Source organism: Accipiter gentilis, chromosome 8 (genome assembly GCF_929443795.1).
Source record: "Accipiter gentilis chromosome 8, bAccGen1.1, whole genome shotgun sequence".
NCBI lineage: Eukaryota > Metazoa > Chordata > Aves > Accipitriformes > Accipitridae > Astur > Astur gentilis.
Genome location: NC_064887.1, coordinates 2102936 through 2121485, shown reverse-complemented (window position 1 = coordinate 2121485; position 18550 = coordinate 2102936). Strand labels below are relative to the sequence as shown.

The 18550-nt window shown below is 55.6% G+C and overlaps 1 protein-coding gene across 1 annotated transcript; it reads left to right on the top strand.

Annotated features, from left to right (window-relative positions):
• Positions 1 to 10: 10 nt before the first annotated feature.
• Positions 11 to 18168, top strand: IL23R (interleukin 23 receptor). The gene is made up of 16 exons (XM_049809107.1): positions 11 to 112; positions 2378 to 2472; positions 3256 to 3549; positions 3708 to 3831; positions 4753 to 4931; positions 5133 to 5278; positions 5980 to 6139; positions 7052 to 7134; positions 7407 to 7623; positions 8601 to 8798; positions 9091 to 9174; positions 12429 to 12479; positions 13306 to 13402; positions 14658 to 14748; positions 15207 to 17313; positions 17435 to 18168. The coding sequence occupies exons 2-15, from the start codon at positions 2415 to 2417 to the stop codon at positions 15825 to 15827; spliced, it is 2403 nt and encodes an 800-aa protein (XP_049665064.1). The 5' UTR covers positions 11 to 112; positions 2378 to 2414; the 3' UTR covers positions 15828 to 17313; positions 17435 to 18168.
• The last annotated feature ends 382 nt before the right edge of the window (positions 18169 to 18550 follow it).

Genomic DNA, 18550 nt, shown 5'->3' with positions numbered 1-18550 from the left:
TCTAGGTCAGGCTTGCTGACACTTGCTGATGCTTCTCGCCGTGCTCGACAGCCCCGGCCGCAGCAGCAGCAGGCAGAGGGGCCCGACAGCACATGTCCTGAGGACTGGCAAGGTAAGGATCCCCCCGCTCTGCCCAGCTTCCAGCCCGCTACCACCCGGGTTTAAAGCCCCCAAAATCCCAGCTCGTGTTTCTCCGCTGCTGCTTGTGCGCGTTAGCCGCTTCTGACACACATCGCTGGTAAAGAGTTCGCATGGTTTGGGCTTGCACAACCGGGACAGTTTTTCCTTCTTCATTTGCTTCGCGTTTCTTTAGCGCTAGCGTACGAGGAGGCTTTTGGGAGAGATGAAATCAAAGACCGGCATCTCTCGACAACGGTCTCGTTCCTTCTGGCTTTGGAGTTTGCAAATGCCCGTAAATCGGAATAAAAACGCGAATGTGAGTGATCCCCGGAGGAGGCAGAGCCTGCGATCTTGTCTTAGAGCTGGCAGCCGGGCAGATTTATTGCCTTTTCAGCTCTTTTCACAGAGCACGAGGCTTGGTTGGGTTTTTTTCATTTGTTCTAACTTGCAGAAGGTTTACAGGCAGTTGGGAGGCCTTCAAGTTCCCTTAGTGGGTCAGGGAATAGGAAGGCACTTGAAGTTTGACTCAGTCATTACGAATACTTGCACAGCCCTTAAAACAAACGAGGTCAGCTCACCCAGCAGGAGAAATACAAAAGCACTCGCTGTAGCTAGTAGCCTGCTTTGGGTCGAACAACATCATTTTGAAGCTTTCACAGTGGATTCTGGTTCAGCTCGTCCCTCAAGGGGAAACTTGCCATTTCTAACATCAGATTTTGTATGGGGTTCTTTTAATTATTGCTGGCTTAAAAAGAAAACCACGGAGGCGCGGGGCTTTGCTCAGTTTTCAGCACCGTGCACGTCAGCGGGGTGGAAGGCTACGGCGAGGCTCTGCCCAGCACCCAGCCCTGCGCCCATCGCAGCATCGCCCCAGCCTTCGGGGGGGCTCGGGCGTGCCCTGAAACCTGCTCCCGGGTGGATGTTTCTCTTGGAAAAGAGCAATTCCTCCCTCACTGGCGAGGCTGGGCTTCTCCTCTGGAGGGGGGGGATGTGAATCCAAAGAGGCTGGGGAGGAAGGCGAAGCGAGCGGGGGAAAATTCAGGCGAGACCGTGGGATGCGGACATGAGTGCGGCTCCTTGGAAAGAGAGGGAAAGCCCTTGCCCGGGATTTTGGGACTGTCTCGGGGCAGGGGCGAGCGCTGCCAGGTAGAGCCGTTGCTCGGCTCAGGCAGGACCCGCCACAGCAAGGGGGTGGGAAAGGTGTTACGGAAACAGGGGATGTTTCTGTCCCATGAGACTGTGTCTGGGGGGGTCTGCGCATCTCCGGGGATGGAGACAGCAGAGCAACCTCTCAGGGCAGCCAGCCCCATGCTTGGCCATCCTTAGAGGGCTTTTACTGGAATTTCCCGATTTTCAATGCGAGCCCGTTGTCTCTTGTCCTGTCCCTGGGCACCACTGAGAGGAGTCTGTCTCCCTCATCTCTACTCCCCCAGCAGACATATATACCCAAGGATAAGACCCCTCTGAGCCCTCTCCTCTCCAGGCTGAACAGCCCCGGCTCTCCCAGCCCTTCCTCACATCTCGGGTGCTCCAGACCCTCAGGCACCTTTGCTGGACTCATTCCAGTCTGTCCCTGTCTCTCTTGTTTTGGGGGGAGCCCAGCCCCGGACCCAGCGCTCCAGATGGGCCTCCCCAGGGCTGAGCAGGGGGGCGGGATGAAAACAGCAGCACCCCCCTCACCCAGCACGCCGGTCTTCTTCGAGGAAGGCTCTCGGGCTGCTCAGGCGTGATTTCCCTTTTTTAAATCCACGCTGCCTGCTCCCATCACCTCCTGGTCCTCCCGCGTGCGCTGGGAGCTGGCTTTTTGGGGTTTTGCTCCATCACCTGCCCGGGGGTGGAGGTGAGGCTGTCCAGCCTGTGGGCTACCAAAAACTGCATGACCGTACGGGTTCGTATAAGTATAAGGAAAGGACTGGAGAAATTTCACGGCTATGAAAACTAAGAGAAATATCACCAAAGGTGGAATCTTGGGGAAAGCGGCCTCGGGGCTGCTCACCGGGGCTGGACACCGGGCTCTGCTGATGGGGTGCCCGTTACCCAAAACGCTGAGTCCCGTGTGCCCGCGAGCCCGTCTCCCTGCGCTCCCACTGCTGGCACGACCCGGCCCGACCCCAAATCCCCAACGAAACCCTCGCCACGCATCCCCACGGCCACCTCCGGCCGGGTCCCCGAGCATCCCCGGGGTGAGGGCAGACCCGGCTGTGTCGGGCAGCAGTGCGGCTGGGGGGATAATTCACATTTTTTCCTCCCTCCCCAGACTATGCCAGGCGCGGGCAGCGGCCGCAGCCCAGGCCATGGCGGGGTCCGGCGAGGCTTTGGCACTCCACGTCCTGCTCTGCTGCCTGTGCGGAGGTAAGCGGCGCGGCACGGCTCGGCGCAGCCGCTACGGCATCGCCCTCGCTGAGCGCCGGAGCAAACGCCCTGGCCCTGCTGGGGAAGCGGAGTGGGAGTAGGAAAATTATAGGGCTACGGCTATGGATTCGGCAGGGGGGGTGGGAAGTGCTTCTTTAGCATTGCGAGGGGGAGTCCCACGCCTTGCAGCACCCTCTCCTCCCCGCTTGCATCCTTGGACCGGGGCCACGGGCGGCCACGTTGAAGCACGCTGGCGTTTCACCGTCTGCGACGAGCGGCGTGACCCTGCCTCCGCGCACACGAAGCCGGAGCTCAGCTGCGCCCTTTCCAGGAAGGCCAGATCGAGCCCGATACCGGCTGCGAGCTGGGTTTGCCGGGGCTGCTGCAAGAAGCCTCATCTGATAGCGAAGGGCAGGCTGTGCCTCCGCGCGGGGGCTGCCGCCCTAATCTCGGGGGATCAGAGCTCTCAAGACTACGGGTTATTTCCTTGCAGTCATTTAAGCATTAAAGCAAAACCTAAAATGGGTGAAACTAGCCGTTTCTGATCCGAGGGGATGAGTCACCGGGTGCCGGGTCGCTGCTGAAGGCGGTGGGGGGGGGGGTTTATCCCCATCCCGGGGTGTGGGGGGATGAGGGGAGCGAGGGGGCCGCGGGGTCCCGCCACGCTGCCGCCCGCATCCCGGCAAAGCGACGGCCCGTGCGGAGCGGTGCAGCCCGCGGGCATCCTCTCCTCCCGTGGGACGCCCACCCGGAGCCGCCCTGACCCGTTGGGTGTCGGCGCAGGTGTCGCGAACATCAAGTGCTCGGGGCACGTCTGGATCGAGCCCGCGCCGGTGGTGCAGATGGGCTCCGACGTCTCCATCAACTGCCTCTCCACCCTCGGCTGCCCCTGGGCCAAGTTCCTCATCCTCCTCAACTACAGCCTCGCCGAGGGTCCCCTCCAGCCCCTCAACAGCAGCACCGTCCGGCTCCAGCTGCGCGATTTCCGAATGCCCTTCGGGACCGTCGCCTGCTTCGCCCGCTGCTCCGACGGCGAACGGCACCAGCTGGTGTGCGGCACCCACGTCCTGGCCGGCTGTGAGTAACCCCCCCGCGGCGACGGGGTTTCGGTGATTTTTGTTAAGCCGCCAGCACCGAGGGGGTCGGGGATGTGGGGGGTTACGGCAGCCTGGATTTGGCACCGCTCGGAGTGGGGAGGGGGCGTCAGCACGCTCTGCCTGACCTTACCTCCGCAGACCCTCCGGACCCCCCCGGCAACCTGACCTGCACCATCCGTGAGCACTCGGGGTGCCTGGCGTGCACGTGGGACGCGGGACGGCCGACCCACCTGAGCACCCGCTACGCCCTCCACCTGCGCAGGTAAGGTCCCGTGGGACCGGGGAGGGGGGCTGCGGGGTGGGCGATGCGACCACCCGGCCGGGGCCGGGGAAGGAGAGGGGTAACCGGCAGAGCCGCCGGGACGCGGCGGCCACGACGCCGGGTGACACCGGGGCTGCTCCGCCGCCGGCGGTGAATTGGGTCGGGCGCCGTGCCCTACTTACGCTTTCTAAAGCTGACGTCTTCCTCGTCTCCTGCTTGCAAACCGCGTGTTAAACCACGGGTTTGATTCCGCAGGGTGGACCTTAGGCGCTCGGTGCTACCAGCGGCCCGGCAAACGTTGCACCACGTTGCGAGGCGTTGCAGCCTTTTTTTTTTTGCAGGTGCCTTGATTCTCTCCAAGTTAGAGGGCGTGCAGAGAGGGTGCAGCCGGCGGTGTGCACCTAGCGCTGCCCAAACCCCGAAACCGAAACCCCAGTAGAGTACAAAAGCTCGAACCTGAAGCAGGCATGCCGGCTGCTGCGCAGCGTGCCGCAGCCCTTCCTACCCAGCCCGGGATGCTTTGTGCCATGTCTGACGCCGAAGCACCCGCGACGCAAGACCGGCAGGCTTTCAAAGTTAATCGGCCTCAATTATTAAAGTAAATGCATTCAACCCCGTCATACGTAGGCTTTGTGAAGTGATTAACTGCCTGCTTAAATTTGCCTAGGCTCAAACTTTGAACCGTGCAGCCAGAAAGAACTGAGAAAGTTCACTTCCTACAGCAAAAATGCAAATGCCCTGCAGAAACATCAAGAACCGAAGGCGATTAATTTCTAGCTCGCTTTAGGAGTGACAAACCCCAGTTTTGGAGATGACTGTGCCCCAGTCGCCAGCTGTGACCCCTTGAGAGTTGGGCTTGCCTTGCCAGTGGGTGCACGATGCCGGGCCAGGCTCTGACCGGGGCTGCTTTCTGCTTCCCAGCGTGGGGACGGCGGTGGCGGAGGATGCTGAGGAGGAGGAGGAGGAGATCTTCCCCGCGGGCTTGCCGGTGCCGCTGAGCACTCTGCGTGGCGGAACCCGCTATTCGGCGTGGGTGCAGGCCAGCAACGCGCTGGGCGCTGCCCGCTCGCCTCCTCGGCGCCTCGACCTGCAGGAGCTCGGTATGTCCATCCGTCCGTCCGTCCGTCCGTCCGTCCATCTGGGAGCTGCGCTGGGTGCTGGGGCTGTGCGTGGCCGTACGCGCCGCACCGAGATGTCACTTTAGGGAGATGCACGGGCCATGCGGCTGAGGGGTGGGAGGGCAGCCCCCCCGCCGGGATGTGCCGACCCCCTGATCCACGTTTTCCCGGCTCTCCCCGCAGTGGTTCCCGCTCTACCCCTGGTCGCCGGCGCCGAGACGACGGAGACGTCGCCTCCCACCACCACCATCCGCTGGAAGAGGCAGACGCTGCTGGAGAACGTGCGCTGCGAGGAGCGACACAAAGCCGCGGGTGCCCCGACGTGGCATGTGAGACGGCCTGGGACCCCCCCCCCAAAAAAAACTCCCCCCCCCCCTCAGATCCATGTGTGTGAGCTGCCCCGTGTTAGGAGACGCACCAGTTCTGGAGAGCCCTAAGAATCCACTGGCAATGGGAGCGTTTGGGGGGGTCATTTGAAACCCACCCCTTTGCTTCTGTGCCTGGAGGGGGCACACCCCCCCGGCCCCCCACCTTTGGCGGGGCAGAACCGCCGGTGCCCTCCGAGAGCTCCTTTCAGGCAGGGTTATCATCTCTGCTTTTTAAGCAAAAGGGCAAAACACAAAATATTTCCGAACGTTACCTAGATCTGCCAGGAGGCAGAAAAGCCTCTAGGGATGCTCAGCGCACGCACGCTCCATCGCTCGTCCCCGCACGCTCGCAGAGACGACCGCGCTGCGGGCTGCTCCCCCCGGGTCCCTGTCGGAAACCTCCGGCACCCGCCAGAGCCCCCCAAAAATTGCCGTGGTGTCAGAAGCGCAGCGATGTAGCCGGCCGGGGGCTCTCGCTGCAGCACCCCAGCTTGCCCAGTGCCTTACCCAGCCCCGTGTCCTCGGGGAGGACCTTGCCCGTCCCCATCCACGCAGAAGAGGAAGGCAGCGACCGCCGCCGGCTCCCGCTTTACATTTTGGGGCCGGCGGCAGCGGTGGGGGGCCAATCCTGCTCCCCACCTAGCACCCCGCTTCCCTTGCAGGTGGAGGCGTGGGACGGCACAGCGCAGCACGGGTCCCGCTCGCGGCACGACCTGCAGAGTAACACCCAGTACGCGTTTCAGGTCCGGTGCCGGCTCAGCCCTGCCGGCAGCCCCTGGAGCGCCTGGAGCACCCCTTTTCTCTACACCACCCCCGAGGCAGGTACGCTCAGCCTCGGCGCTGCTCTCCCTGTGGTTTTTGGGGGGTTTTTTCACCCCAAAAGCAGCCCAACGGCTCCTTGAGATGCTCTGCGGGGACCCGGCCCAAGCTCGGGATGGTGGGCATCCCGTTAGCATCCTCGAGTCAGCTCAGCGACACGGGAGACCGCTGTCGGCAGACGTCGGGCACGACGCTGTGGCATTGCCACCGTCCCCACGCTGCGGCCGAGGGCTGAGCACTGTCGCAAGCCGGCAACTCGTCTCATGCCCTCCGAGGGCTCCCGGCCCCGCGGCAGGCTGCGGGTCGCGGTGATTTTGGCAGATTCCTCAGGTTGCGGCGGTACGGTAGGAGCTGGAGAGATGCCGGAGGGGCTTTGCGGGCATGTTGGGTTTTTTTTCCTTCCAGAAAGAGGGATGGGATATGCGTATCCATCTTTGGTAGCTGGCTTGCTCCCTGGCAGCAGGGAAAAGTCCTCTAGCCCTAGGTGGAAAAGTCACGCCAGCCGAGGTGTCCCACCAAGACCTGTTGTCTTGGGTCATACGACACATACCTCGTTGCCTTCCCCTCTTTGCATCCCGGTTACTAACACCGGGATGAGCTTCGACACAGCCGGCTCCGTTATCTCGGCCGAGGCGCCCCAGGAGCGATGCCCTCCCTTACATCCCGGTTGCAGCGAGGAAACCGGGGACGTGCTCGCCCTAAAAACCAGCCCTCGCTGCTTTTTTTAACCCCGGGCCGTTTCCTCTCCGCAGCAGCAAAGCCGTGCGGCACGGAGCCGCCGGCCGAGCGTGGCTTTCTGCAAATGCTGCACGTGGGTGGGAGCCCCGTCCGTGGGTGGGAGCCCCACGCATGGGTGGGATCCCCGGCTGGTTCCCCTTCGGGAGCTCACGCCACGTCCCACGCTTCCTCCCGCAGCCCCCGCCGCGGCACCCGACGTCTGGCGGCGGCTGGGCCCGGCGTTCTCGAACGGCAGCCGCGAGGTGACGGTCTTGATCAAGGTAAAGTCTTTTTTTGGGTGGCTCCTGTGAAATTTCCCCGCGCGCGAGAACAGCCCCTGCCGAGAGGTGGTGGAAGGTGATGCCCTTGGACCAAAGAGATGGGGGGGGGGGGGGGGGGGGGAGAAGAGGAGACCCCAACGCGTCCTTGGGGCGAAACCTCTCCATCCTCGCAAAAATCCGTCCCCGTGTCGCCCAGCCGAGGGGACGTCTGTCCTGCGCCGGGGCTGCCGGGGGTCAGACCCCTCACCCGTCCCCTCTCCGGCCGTTCGCAGCCCCTGCCGCCCCGGGATGCCCGCGGGAAGATCCTGGGCTACACCGTGACCGCCGAGAGCCCCCGGGGAGCGATGCTCCTCTGCAACACTTCCAGCACGGCGTGCAGCGTCCTGGTCCCCCCCGGAGCCCGTGCCCTCCAAATCACCGCTCACAACTCCAGGGGGGCTTCCAGCCCCGCCAGCATCACCCTCGGCCGCGGTGCCGGCGGCCAGGAAGGTAGGATCTCGCACGCAGCAACTGAGGCTTTAACAGAGACCGGCTTTTAGCAGGATGGCAGGGGAAAAAAAATGGTAGGTTGTGCATGCTTTAAAGCAAGGGAAAAGCCCCGGCGGAGCTTTTCCGAGGGGACACAACGTCCTCCGGACGAGGCCGGCATCCCCCGGCGATGGAGATGCTCCGCAGGCGCGTATCTCGGCCCTTGGCCTCTGAAGGCTGCAGCAACAAGCTTAAAAATCAGTTTGTCCTGCCTGTGCTGGCTGGCAGTGGACAGCGGGCTCGGTGCAAGGGTGCTCCTCTGCTCCGTGCTCCCAAAAATAGCTCCTGCTGCCTCTGGCAGGGAGACAGCCCCAACTGGGAGCTGGGTCCTTTGCAAATAGAAAGGGAGGGAAAAAAAATAATAATTCCTTTCTGGGCCACCTTAGGTTCCCTGCACTACAGGTTGTGCGGTTTTCCCCACAACCACACTTTCCTATTTTTTAAAAGTGTGTCTTTTAATGAGCAATGGGAGGGGAAAGTCCCATTCAAATTGAGGACAAATACATGACTAAAAAGAAACTAAAGAGAAATAAGGTGGAAAAAATTCTCTAATCTCTCATATTTATCAGAATCATGTGCCTTTCTTGTAAGAAATGACAGGTAAAGCATTTCAGATGAGACATGACAAAGCTGAAGATGTGCTTTCGCGATATGTGTATGTGAGCACAGATATAGAAAAAAATAGATGTAGAGATATAAAAATATAGATAGTGGTATTTTTTTATATATATGTGTGTGTGCATGTATATATATATATATATATATATATATATATATGTATATAAACCCCCACTACATTCTAGAATTTCTTGTTCCCTCTTCATCCTTAAACATTTTCAGGAAAGACACATTTTACCTGGGTTTAGCCGACCCTTCCACGTCTTCTGCTCTTCAAAGGTGAGGTTGTGCTGACAGCCCCTGGCCGTCTCTCTCCGCAGAGTTCCCGGCACCGGTGGCTGTGGAGGTGAAGCCCGAGAACCGGAGCGGGATCTCGGTGGCCTGGCAGCCCCCCCGCCGCAGCGGGAGGTCCCCGCTCTGGTTCATAGTGGAGTGGGTTTCCACCGCCCAGTATGGCCAGAAGGAGCAATATTTTTGGAAGAAAGTCCCACGCCAGGAAACACACACGTACATCCGAGGTGAGATACTCCGGGAGTCATTTCGCTGTTTGGTGTGGTTCATCAGGATATTATACAGCCAAAACATATTAGAACGGCAGAGTTTCATGTGAAATTGAGCCCCTGGCCACTTAGTTTTTGGAGAGCGGGACCGTGAAGAGCCCTTTGGGAGAACGGAGGAGCGAGGGCAGTCGGTGGGATCGGGTCTCCCGGGTGAAGGTGAGAGGGAGAGAGGACGAAGCCCTTGAGCAAGCCGAGAGCTTTCGCAGCAGCTTACAAATACATTTTAAAGGCAAATCTTGCTTCTTTCCAGAAGAGGCAGTACCAGGAGGTCGCATCAACGTGTCGGTATATGCGGTCTACCCCGACGGAGTCAGCACACCAAGCTGCGGCCAAGGTAAGCCCAGGTGGGTGGAAAAGCTGCCGTTTGCTGCCCTAGAGCTGCGGAGCTCAGGTGGCCCTTCCATTCCCGGTGTGCCCACGACCTGCCAGTTTTGTGGACTGACTTAGTTTTAGAAACAAGATGCAAACCCTTCCCGTTGACCAGAGGAAAGCAGGGCTCTAGATGGAAACCTTTTGGTTAGCAGGACATGAAAATAGGGATCTTTTAATCGATGCACCTGTATGAAAGCCTTCTGTGCGCAGGAGCTAGAGATCTAACGCGCGAGAACCACGTCGTACTTCCCAAGATACGCCAATGGACTCGTGCTCCCTTTTTGTGATAGAAAAGACGAGGTTGCTGCTTTGCACATTTGACGGTAAAATGTTACAGATAAACCAAAACATAGAAAACAACTTTTACAGAGATGAACCGGCCAAGCCGCAGCCTGCCCTTTCTTACCTGGAGCGGGAAGAAGGCAGGCTTCGGTTCTGGAAACCGGTTTAGGTGAGAGCATAGCCCAATTCACAAGGGAAAGTGAGGACTGTCATCACCTCAAGCACTGCGTGCCTTGGCTTTGGCCGTCCCCAGGAGCTGGGCGCACTGAGCTCCCTCAGCCGTTCCATCCCGCTGCTGGTCCTCGCCCAGGTGAGCCAGGATAACGCCCACGCCGCTCACCATCCGAGCGCTGAGCCCCCTCCCAGGGCAGTTATTCAATTTTCTGCCCGAGAAATGGAAACAAATGTTCCTGACCCATTCATCCCGGGCCGTTCACGTCTGTTAGCCGTGGCAATTAGGTGTTATCCTCACGGACAGGATGACAGTCTTTGGCTCTGGGCAGGCCGGGGTTTGGGCACCTCCAGCTCTGGTGACATGAATTTCCAGGGTCCTGATCCTCAAGTGGGCTTAAGTCTCGGCAGCAGGTCTCCGTCTGCACGGAAGGGGGAAGAGCTGGGTGTCGAAGGGAGGGTGCTCTAATCTTTGCACTAGCAAATGGCTTGGAAATGCGTTAAATGCTTAAAAATAGAGACTTTATCCTTAGTGGTTGCAGAGACTCCTTTAACAAAGCTTGGGGGTTTACGTGGGGAAGTGCCAACCCGAGGCAGCAGTGAAGCTCGTGTCTGTGCCAGGGTTTGCTTCCAAAGCACCGCCACAACCCACGGCTGACACCCGCAGTGGCGTCCTCCAGCTTGACCCCACAGGTTGAACCTCATTCTTCTTTATTCAGAGCGAGCCCGTCCATCGTCAGTAAGGCATTGCTGTAAGCATGTTAATTTTTGTTATTTTATACCAGTTCAATGTGCCAGTGACACCTGCCCCCCAGAGAGCTGAATTCCCAGGCTGCAGAATGATGCACTCCAGCACTTGCCTTCCACAACCCCATGTATTCGAGAGATGCTTTGCAGCGCCTGCAGCGCACTCCAGCTGAGGGGGCTTGTACTGCAAACACACTCTGCTTAGGGAACCGAAATACTCGAACTCCGGGAGCTCTGCTAGGAGATGCGTGTGCTTCAACTGCACAAAATCAAAGGCAGTACTTTTTACTGGGATTTTTTTTTTGCCCCTTGGAGAGGCAGAAATTGCATTTGGATTCGCGTCGGTCCTTGCAAATCAAGTACCAAACAGAAATGGAACGGGGCTTGCTCCACCAGGCTTGGATGAGCTCCGTCCTTTGACCGCTGCTTTTTCATTCATTAAAGGCCGTGAATTCCAAAAGATTTTCACTCATTTTCATCTGAACCAATCTCAGCTGATGGGTTACTCACTCTGTTGCAGAAATCACTGGCTGAAACCAGGTGGCCCGTGTTGTTTAGGATGTTATTATATATATATATTATATACGTAGGATATATTAAGCTGGATACCCTTAATTGTCTTGGCCAGTTGAAGCTCTGTGGTTGCAGGTGAGGGTGCTAGCTGCTCTTCTGATTAATGCTGATGCTCTGCTTCAACGCATTCAGCCCTCTGCTGCCACGAGCAGACGTTTGCCGTGAGCCGGGTGACGGTCCCCCCCTGCGGAGGAGGTGGCTTCTCGTCCCTGCCCTGCTGGGACCCCCGGCTTTGGGGACACAGAGGCAAACACGGGGAGCAGCAGGATTTTTCCTAAAGCAGTCAGCCAGCTGAAGGGCAGGGAGGAGTTTTCAGACGTGCACATGAGGGGTTTCGTAAAGCACCTGGGTTCTTGTACTTCTAAAGATGCTCTTGCGAGTCCGCCCTTCCCAGATTTCCCAGCATTGGCAACTCGCTGTCTTGGGAAAACCCCGCTGCCAGCGTGAGCTGTACTTGCACGGATGACTCTGCAAAAGGGGCCCTTTAGGATTGCCAGCCGCTCTGGGGGCATTTCCCTTCCTTCAAACCCAACGCGGACCCACAACCACATCAGCAATGCTCACCGCCGTTGAAAGACGCAGCCAAATCGTAGGGAGCGAGGCTGGAGAGGAAGATTACCCCATCCCAAGGGAAGATCAGCTGTATTGCTTCCATTCCCGACAGACGTTTGCTGAAACTGCTCTTGCATTTCCAAGAAAAGGCAACCCACCCCGGCGCTCCTCCTCCTTGCTGCTAGACCGGTTGTCCTCTTGGGTGACCCGTGCTTTAACCGCAGCAGTCCAAGAGGACGACTCTTGTCATGCTCGCGGTGAAAAGGGACCGGCTACCTTCCTTGTCCTTGCAATAGCACTGGCTTACGTTCCCAGCACACCTCCCTCCTGCGTGCTCTGCCCGGGATGCTCCGGCGGGACACGTTTTTTTCTTGCAGGGTGACACCCCCCCCCCACCCCCCCGAAGAAAGCTTGCTGCTTGTCTTAGCAAAAATACGCTTCTTGCCATGGCAGGCTCTTTAGCTGCAGCTCTTCCCTCACCGCACAGCCCGTCACACAAACGGATGCCATCAGAAAATTCAGTCCCATGGGGGGTCAGACGCTTTGGGGAATAATCTGTAGGCGCTCGTGAAAAATGATGTATGGTTCCTCAGGAAGTCTAAATTCTTGTTTCAGGTGCTGAGGGGAGCGATGTGCGTGGAAGATGTTTTGTAATCGGTGTTACGTGTTCATCAACATCTCGTTTAATTGGATCTCTGAGAAATAGGAGATTGAGTAGAGTTCAGCCAGAGCTGGAGTTACTAATTACTTTAGGGGGCTTTATTTTTCTCATTATACCATTATTTACTTTTCTAAACAATATTAACAAAATAAAAATAAGGCATAGCTTCTATGTCACCCACTGTCCTCTAAATGAAGTCATGGACGTTTTTTTTCCTCTCTCTGTTTAAGTCCCTTCGGAGGACCAGCTCCTGGGCAGCACCTACAGCGAGATCTCCCATGGTAAGAAGACAGTAGCTCAGACTTGGTAAGCCAGACTTTCTCCTTGACCAGAAGTGGAAGTTTTAGCCCGAGCAGCACCTGGCCATGGGGAAGCGAAAGCTCCCTTGTACACTTCGGAGGAGTCGGAAAAGCAACTTTGCACTCGGTGGGGACAGGAGCCGCATGGCAGGAAAGGCTGCGGTGCTCTCATGGATGAATAGCACCCGCAAAATGCAAGCCTCAAGTTTTGCTTTCTCTTGAGACTTACAGTATAATGTACATTACGACAAGTAGGAGATAAGAAAACAAGGAAAATAGAAGGTAACGCTCACACGTAGCATACCAGCAATAGACTGTTTCAATCTTGCAGTTTGAACCAGAGACTCGTCTAAGCATTTCCCATCCACGTTTCTAACTTCGGTTATGCTCTGGTTTGCACATCTTCTGGTAAAGGTTACGTTATGATCTGTTGCAGCACTTAAACCAAAAGCAAAACCAACGTAAGCTGACGAATTGACTTCAGTGTTTCTGGAGGGAGTAAGGCTGCGTAGGAAATGGTTTAAGACCGTGACCACACTTCTTCGAATTACTTGGCTGAACCCCCCGGCGTGGGGATAGCGAGGGGAAGGGGCTGCAGTGCCTGGTCACGGCTCAGCGCCGATGGGACGGCAGTTTTGGTTTTGCTTTGGTTATGGCTTTGCTTTGTTCACTGAGGAGCAAAAGGGCAGGTGAACCGCTGAAGGCTGTTTTAGCAAAGGTCGGCCCTTTCCATCAACGAACCTCGTGGCAGATGGGGGGGCGGAGCAGGGCCACCCGATCGACCTTTTTCCTCTCTACCCTTTTTCAGATGATGACATTGGAGTTTTCCTGGGACTGGGCGTCAGCGTGGTCATATTGTCAGCTGTTCTGTTAATTCTGATGTTTAAAAAATCAGCCAGAAAAAGGTATTGCCTTCTCCTCCACGATTTGCTCCTTATTTTCGACTCACGCTTTTCTTCCAGAATATTTTAAAATTAACTACAGAAACCAGTCCCTTTCACTGCAACCTGCTCTTACTGAGGGCAACTTCACCCATTAAGCAGATTGCTATATGAAAAGACATTCGTGCGCTCTACAGTAAGGCAGAGACCAACAAAAAAAGTAAAAAATCATTCCTCTGTAAAGGTCAGCCTTTACAGAGATATGAGGGTGGGAGTAGAAAACAAAAGGAAAAAAATAACCCCTGCAGGTAAGTTTTGTCCCAGGACTTGTTACTCCCAGTTTTGACTGAGGAGGGGATGCTGAAGCCCCTCACGCCTGGACCCTGTGGGACAGGCAGAGACTGGAGAGTGGAGCAGCTGGAAAACTCAATGGGGAGGATCTTAAAACCGGTTTTATCACTGCCTGCTGTTTTCTAGGCACCCTCGCAAACCAGCACTCATCTATCCCAGTTTGCCCAGTAGCTGGAACAGGGATGTCCGGGAGTCCAGGCGCTGCTGTCCCCGACACGAATCCAGGGGAGTGGGTGGCCTCTGTGGCACAGAGCTGCTGGTTGGATCTTCCCGGCAAAACAAGAAATAGGGGAGAGGAGACCTGGGGGTAGAGGATGTCGAAGGGCTGCCTCTTTTGGTTCCTGAACCCAGCCTAATTCTTCCGCTCTCGATGCCATTGTGAAACACGGGCATTTCAGCAGCAACGGGGACTGTGTATTTTCCCAGGAACGCAGCAGTGCACCAGGACATCAGCAAAGCTCAGCGAAATTAAATCTCTTGCAAATGATTTTCATTTCTGCATCAGCTTTGGCTGTAGGAAAATCAACTTTCGTTACTGCCGTGTATTTGATTTCATCAGCTCAGGGCACACATGCCTCCTCCGATTCATACACATAGCTTGGTCCTCCCCCCCCACACACCCCCAGTTTAGCAACATTTTCACATCCAGACAAGTTTTACATAAGGGATTTACCTCGGGTAATTTAGCTTCCAGGTTTGCACCGCCACGAATCGAACCTAGGGGAATAAGGTTGAAAGACGAAGAGCTAGAGTTCAAATGGGGAAACCCACCCATATGGGGTAAACCTGGGGCTTCCAAGCCATCCTTGAAGGATGGGTGCGCTTTGTGTGCCCCTCCTGCCGGGGGACAGTTTCATCCTGCATGAAGAATAAGTGACTAATAAAATGGACTAACGTCTTGGCGTTTATTTTTTTCTTTTTGGCAAAGAATTAGCACCATCGTTGTGTCGCTCTTGCCAAAATGGCTGTTTGAAGACTTTCCCCGCATGGAAAACAGCAACGTGGTAAAGTCACTCCAGGTAATTTCACTATTATTATTATCTCCCAGCTTTTCCTCACTTGCCTCCCCTTAGATTAAAGCTTGCTCCAGAGCTGTGAGAAACACGGATGGGAAGAGGATTAAGCTCTAAGGGACCAGGAACTGATCAGGAATCATTTCCCAGGCATTTCCAAGGTGCATGGGAGCCCAGCTTAGCTGAGGTCTTTAAACTTTGCCTCAATATGCTCTTTATTCAGTGGCCACAGTTGACTCAAGCCGTGCAGGAGCGTGGAGACAGGCACAGCGGCTCCCCGTCTTCTCCCGTCCACCTCGCTGCGGTCCTTTTCGCAGTGGGGGGTGGATGAGAGAGGTGGGAAGGAAGACGAGACGAAGACAACAAGTCATTGCCCCGTTTCTTCCTCGGGATGCTCTAATGGTAGCTCACCCGTTGGTAAAATTTGCCAGTTTGCTCCCACGCTCATCCTTTTTTTTTTCCAGGAAAAGAGTGATTCCACGAGTAGCAGTTTCCACGAGCCGTTCTTGGACACCAGCGACCCCGCAGTCATGGAAATCGAGGAGGTGCCAGCGCACAAGGAGTACAAGAACGTGGCCACCAGAAGGAAGCCCAGCGGAGAGGTCCCCGAGGACGGGGAGCGCCCGGGGAGCAAGGTGCCTGCCAGCACCACGACCCCCGAGCAGATCACCGACTACAAACCTCAGGTGTCCGACGGGAACCCGCTGGGGTACGTGGCCGCCAATATTTACCAAACGCAGCCCCCCGCCCCCCTCGCAGAACCGGAGACGAACGTCTTCTTCAGAGACTACACGAGCCCCGTTCCCCACCTTTGGGACGGGGAGGGAGGGGGACACCCCGTGTGTCTGCTGGAGAAGATCAACCTCATCTTAAACAACAGCCGGAGCGGGCAAAGCCACGCGTTCGGCTCAGCGCCGGGGGGACCCGGCTCCCTCCCGGAGAACCAGTGGGGACACGCGCTGGCCAGCGACGGTCAAGAGCAAACGCTGGTCCCCGATGAGCTGGTCTCTTGCCTGAGAGCCATGAACGGGGAGTCGGGGGATATGAAGACCTGCTTTCCGCAAAGCGTCGGGAGATTATTTTGAGAGAAATTTGTAGCTGTGATCGGAAAAAAACCCGAAGCGGTGACCGTGGCGCACGTCAACCTTTGAGACTGCAAGCAGCAGAACTGGAGCAAAACTCCAGGTCTGAAATTTGCCTTCTTAATCGACTACAAATTCTTGTGGCTGCCTGGAATGCCTTGGCCGGTAAATCACGATTTTAAGCTTACCTCATGTTGTCACAAGCATAGAACCCGTAAAACCTGGGTTCCCGTAAGAACTGAAATACAGAGCAGGTGATTTTTTGCAGGATGCAATATACTTCAATTACTGTTCAAAATCATTCTCTTGCTAAACGTTTGGAGCATTTCGTCCCTGGAGCTGACTGCAGTTAGGATGGATGAAACGATCCCTTAGACATCCTGACAGGAGCGTGTAACGTATCTTGGGATGACTTAATGCAGAGACGCTACACCGAGGAGGATTTGTGTATCATACAGCATACATGGATACCGGGAAAACAAGCTCTTTTCTGCATGACAGAATAACCCAATTTCATATGCTTTCCCATTCAATAATAAAAACCACATCAGGTAAGACCAAGCCTTCATCGTCTGCCAGGCTGATTTAAAATCTCTTTAAATTGGTCACGGGACAGATTCTTCACTTTGGGTGAGGGATTTATCATCTCACAGCAGCTTGTCAGCGCCTCAGCCTTGCTGTGTAAAGTGCAATGTGGCACAGCGAAATGGCGTTTCTTAGGCACTTGACAGGGAATTTGGATCTCCTGACCTCCAGAAAATGAAATACAGGAGTCTCCTTCCTGCTGAGCACCTGCGATATCATTCCAAAGTTTGCCTGGGACTTCAGAGGTTGTCCTGCAAAATGCTTCTAAAGCGACCAGAAACTCCCTGGAAATGTGAGAGGTTGGATTACAAATCTGTTCACTGATCACCCACGCCTCTTTAAGGAAACGCTCCAAATGCTTTTAAGGAATACAAGCACATCCTCACACGCTCGTGCACGCTCAAGGCTGCTCTTTCACGAACCTCCCCAGGCTGGCGAAGCCACATTCCCCCAGCTCATACACGGGCCGTTTTGGGGCTGTTTGCGGCAGGTCGCGGGAATTCTGCCCCAAAAACTCCGGTTGGAGACAGCGCTGCCTTCCCCACCTTGCATCCAGGAGAAGGAGCAAAGAGCACACGGCTCCCATCGTCCCAAGAATCCCCTTGACTTTGCGTATAGCTTTGAGGCTCCCTTTACAACAAATAGCACAAAGGGCCTCTGAACTATACACCCGTACGTGTGATTTCTGCTCGCCGAGGGGCCTGCGTAGCTCACGGGGTGCTGGGTGACCGAGCCAGCCACGCACAGCCAGGGAATATTTGCAGGGAACGTGTCTTGTAGGAATGACGCTAACACCAGCACGTTAAAAGGCAAAAGGATCCGACCGTGCATTACCAAAAATCTGTAAAATAACAAGAGCGAGACTTGACAAATTTTTGTAAGACTTAAAAGTTGCAAAGCTAAGGTAAATGCTAACCGACATGTAATTACCTATCTAGAGTTATCCACTTTAGTATTATGAAATCACTTTTTGCAGTAGCACTGCTAAACCTGGAAATTATAATATTTCTTTCTATTTTTGCTAGGTACTGGATGCGCTTCTCTGACAGCTGTTGCACAAATGGATCGATTTTGTTGTTTACTCCTGGATACCTTCAAACCAACATTGTTGTGCGCTGTACTTGTTTCCTTTTAACAAGCCAAGAAATCTGTCGCTTAAGTGTGTACAGAGTAGTAGTTACCTGGCAAGGCAGGGTAGGATTCTTCTTTAGAAGCAGCAAACTGTTGCCAAGCCAGAAGTGTGACTTTTACATGTAAGCGAGTCTAAAATTAGTGATTGCCGCCTGTGCAGGAAGGAAATTGTAAAAGAACAGCCACATACTATCAGCAGCCCAAATGTGAGATGGGGAAGGTATTTTTTTCAATGTCCACATCCTGAGACTCACACTGCCTGTATCGCCCAAACTACCAAACCCTGTGGGTGAAAATGCTCATCTTGTCAGAAAACAAGGCTGAAAGCCTCGTCTTACATTTCAGGTACCCGCTGGTTGAATCTCCAGCCCTGCTAACTCGCTCCAGGATGGATACCTGCAAATATATCTGTGGCCAGAGGAGCACAGCTCCTCTCCTCTCAGCGGCCCTCGGCAGGCAGCGGTGCGGGGATGAGACGTTGCCCTGCTCTCACCATGCACGCGTGCTGCATCAGCGGCAAAGCTCCTGCTGATTTCTTGGGGGGGTGGGGGGCGGATGAAATATTTCTCCTTTAAAGGGTTGCATGGATGCATCTGGTAAATATGGACTGGTTACTGGAGAAAATGGAAAGAGAAGGGCACAAATATATGTGTATGTATGTGTGTGTGTGTATATACGTATACATCTCTTTTTTTCCCAACGGAACTATTCTAATATACAATACTGTTCCCCCTCTCCCTCCCTTCTAACCCATTTGGACAGTGCTTGTATCTACTGACGGTTTTAAAGAGGGGAGAGGCTTGGTCTGGGACGGATACGCGTGGTCTGGGACGGATACGCGTGGTGCTCACCTCTGGCAATGAACGCGTCGGTGGGTAAACGGACTGGCGCGTGAAGACAGCGGGAGTTTTGGTAATAGGCCGATACCCCGATGCCACGTCGTGTCCTCGGTTTCAGATTTTTACTTGTCAGATGCGCTCTTTGCTCTGCTGCTTGTCTTTGCCCTTGGA

What these genes read in the sequence shown, in the direction of transcription:
- IL23R (XM_049809107.1), top strand. Translation starts at nt 2,415, where the DNA reads ATGGCGGGGTCCGGCGAGGCTTTGGCACTCCACGTCCTGCTCTGCTGC. An exon ending in CTACACCACCCCCGAGGCAG is followed by an intron (nt 6,140 to 7,051) that starts GTACGCTCAGCC and finishes TTCCTCCCGCAG; the next exon opens with CCCCCGCCGCGGCACCCGAC. An exon ending in CTACAGCGAGATCTCCCATG is followed by an intron (nt 12,480 to 13,305) that starts GTAAGAAGACAG and finishes ACCCTTTTTCAG; the next exon opens with ATGATGACATTGGAGTTTTC.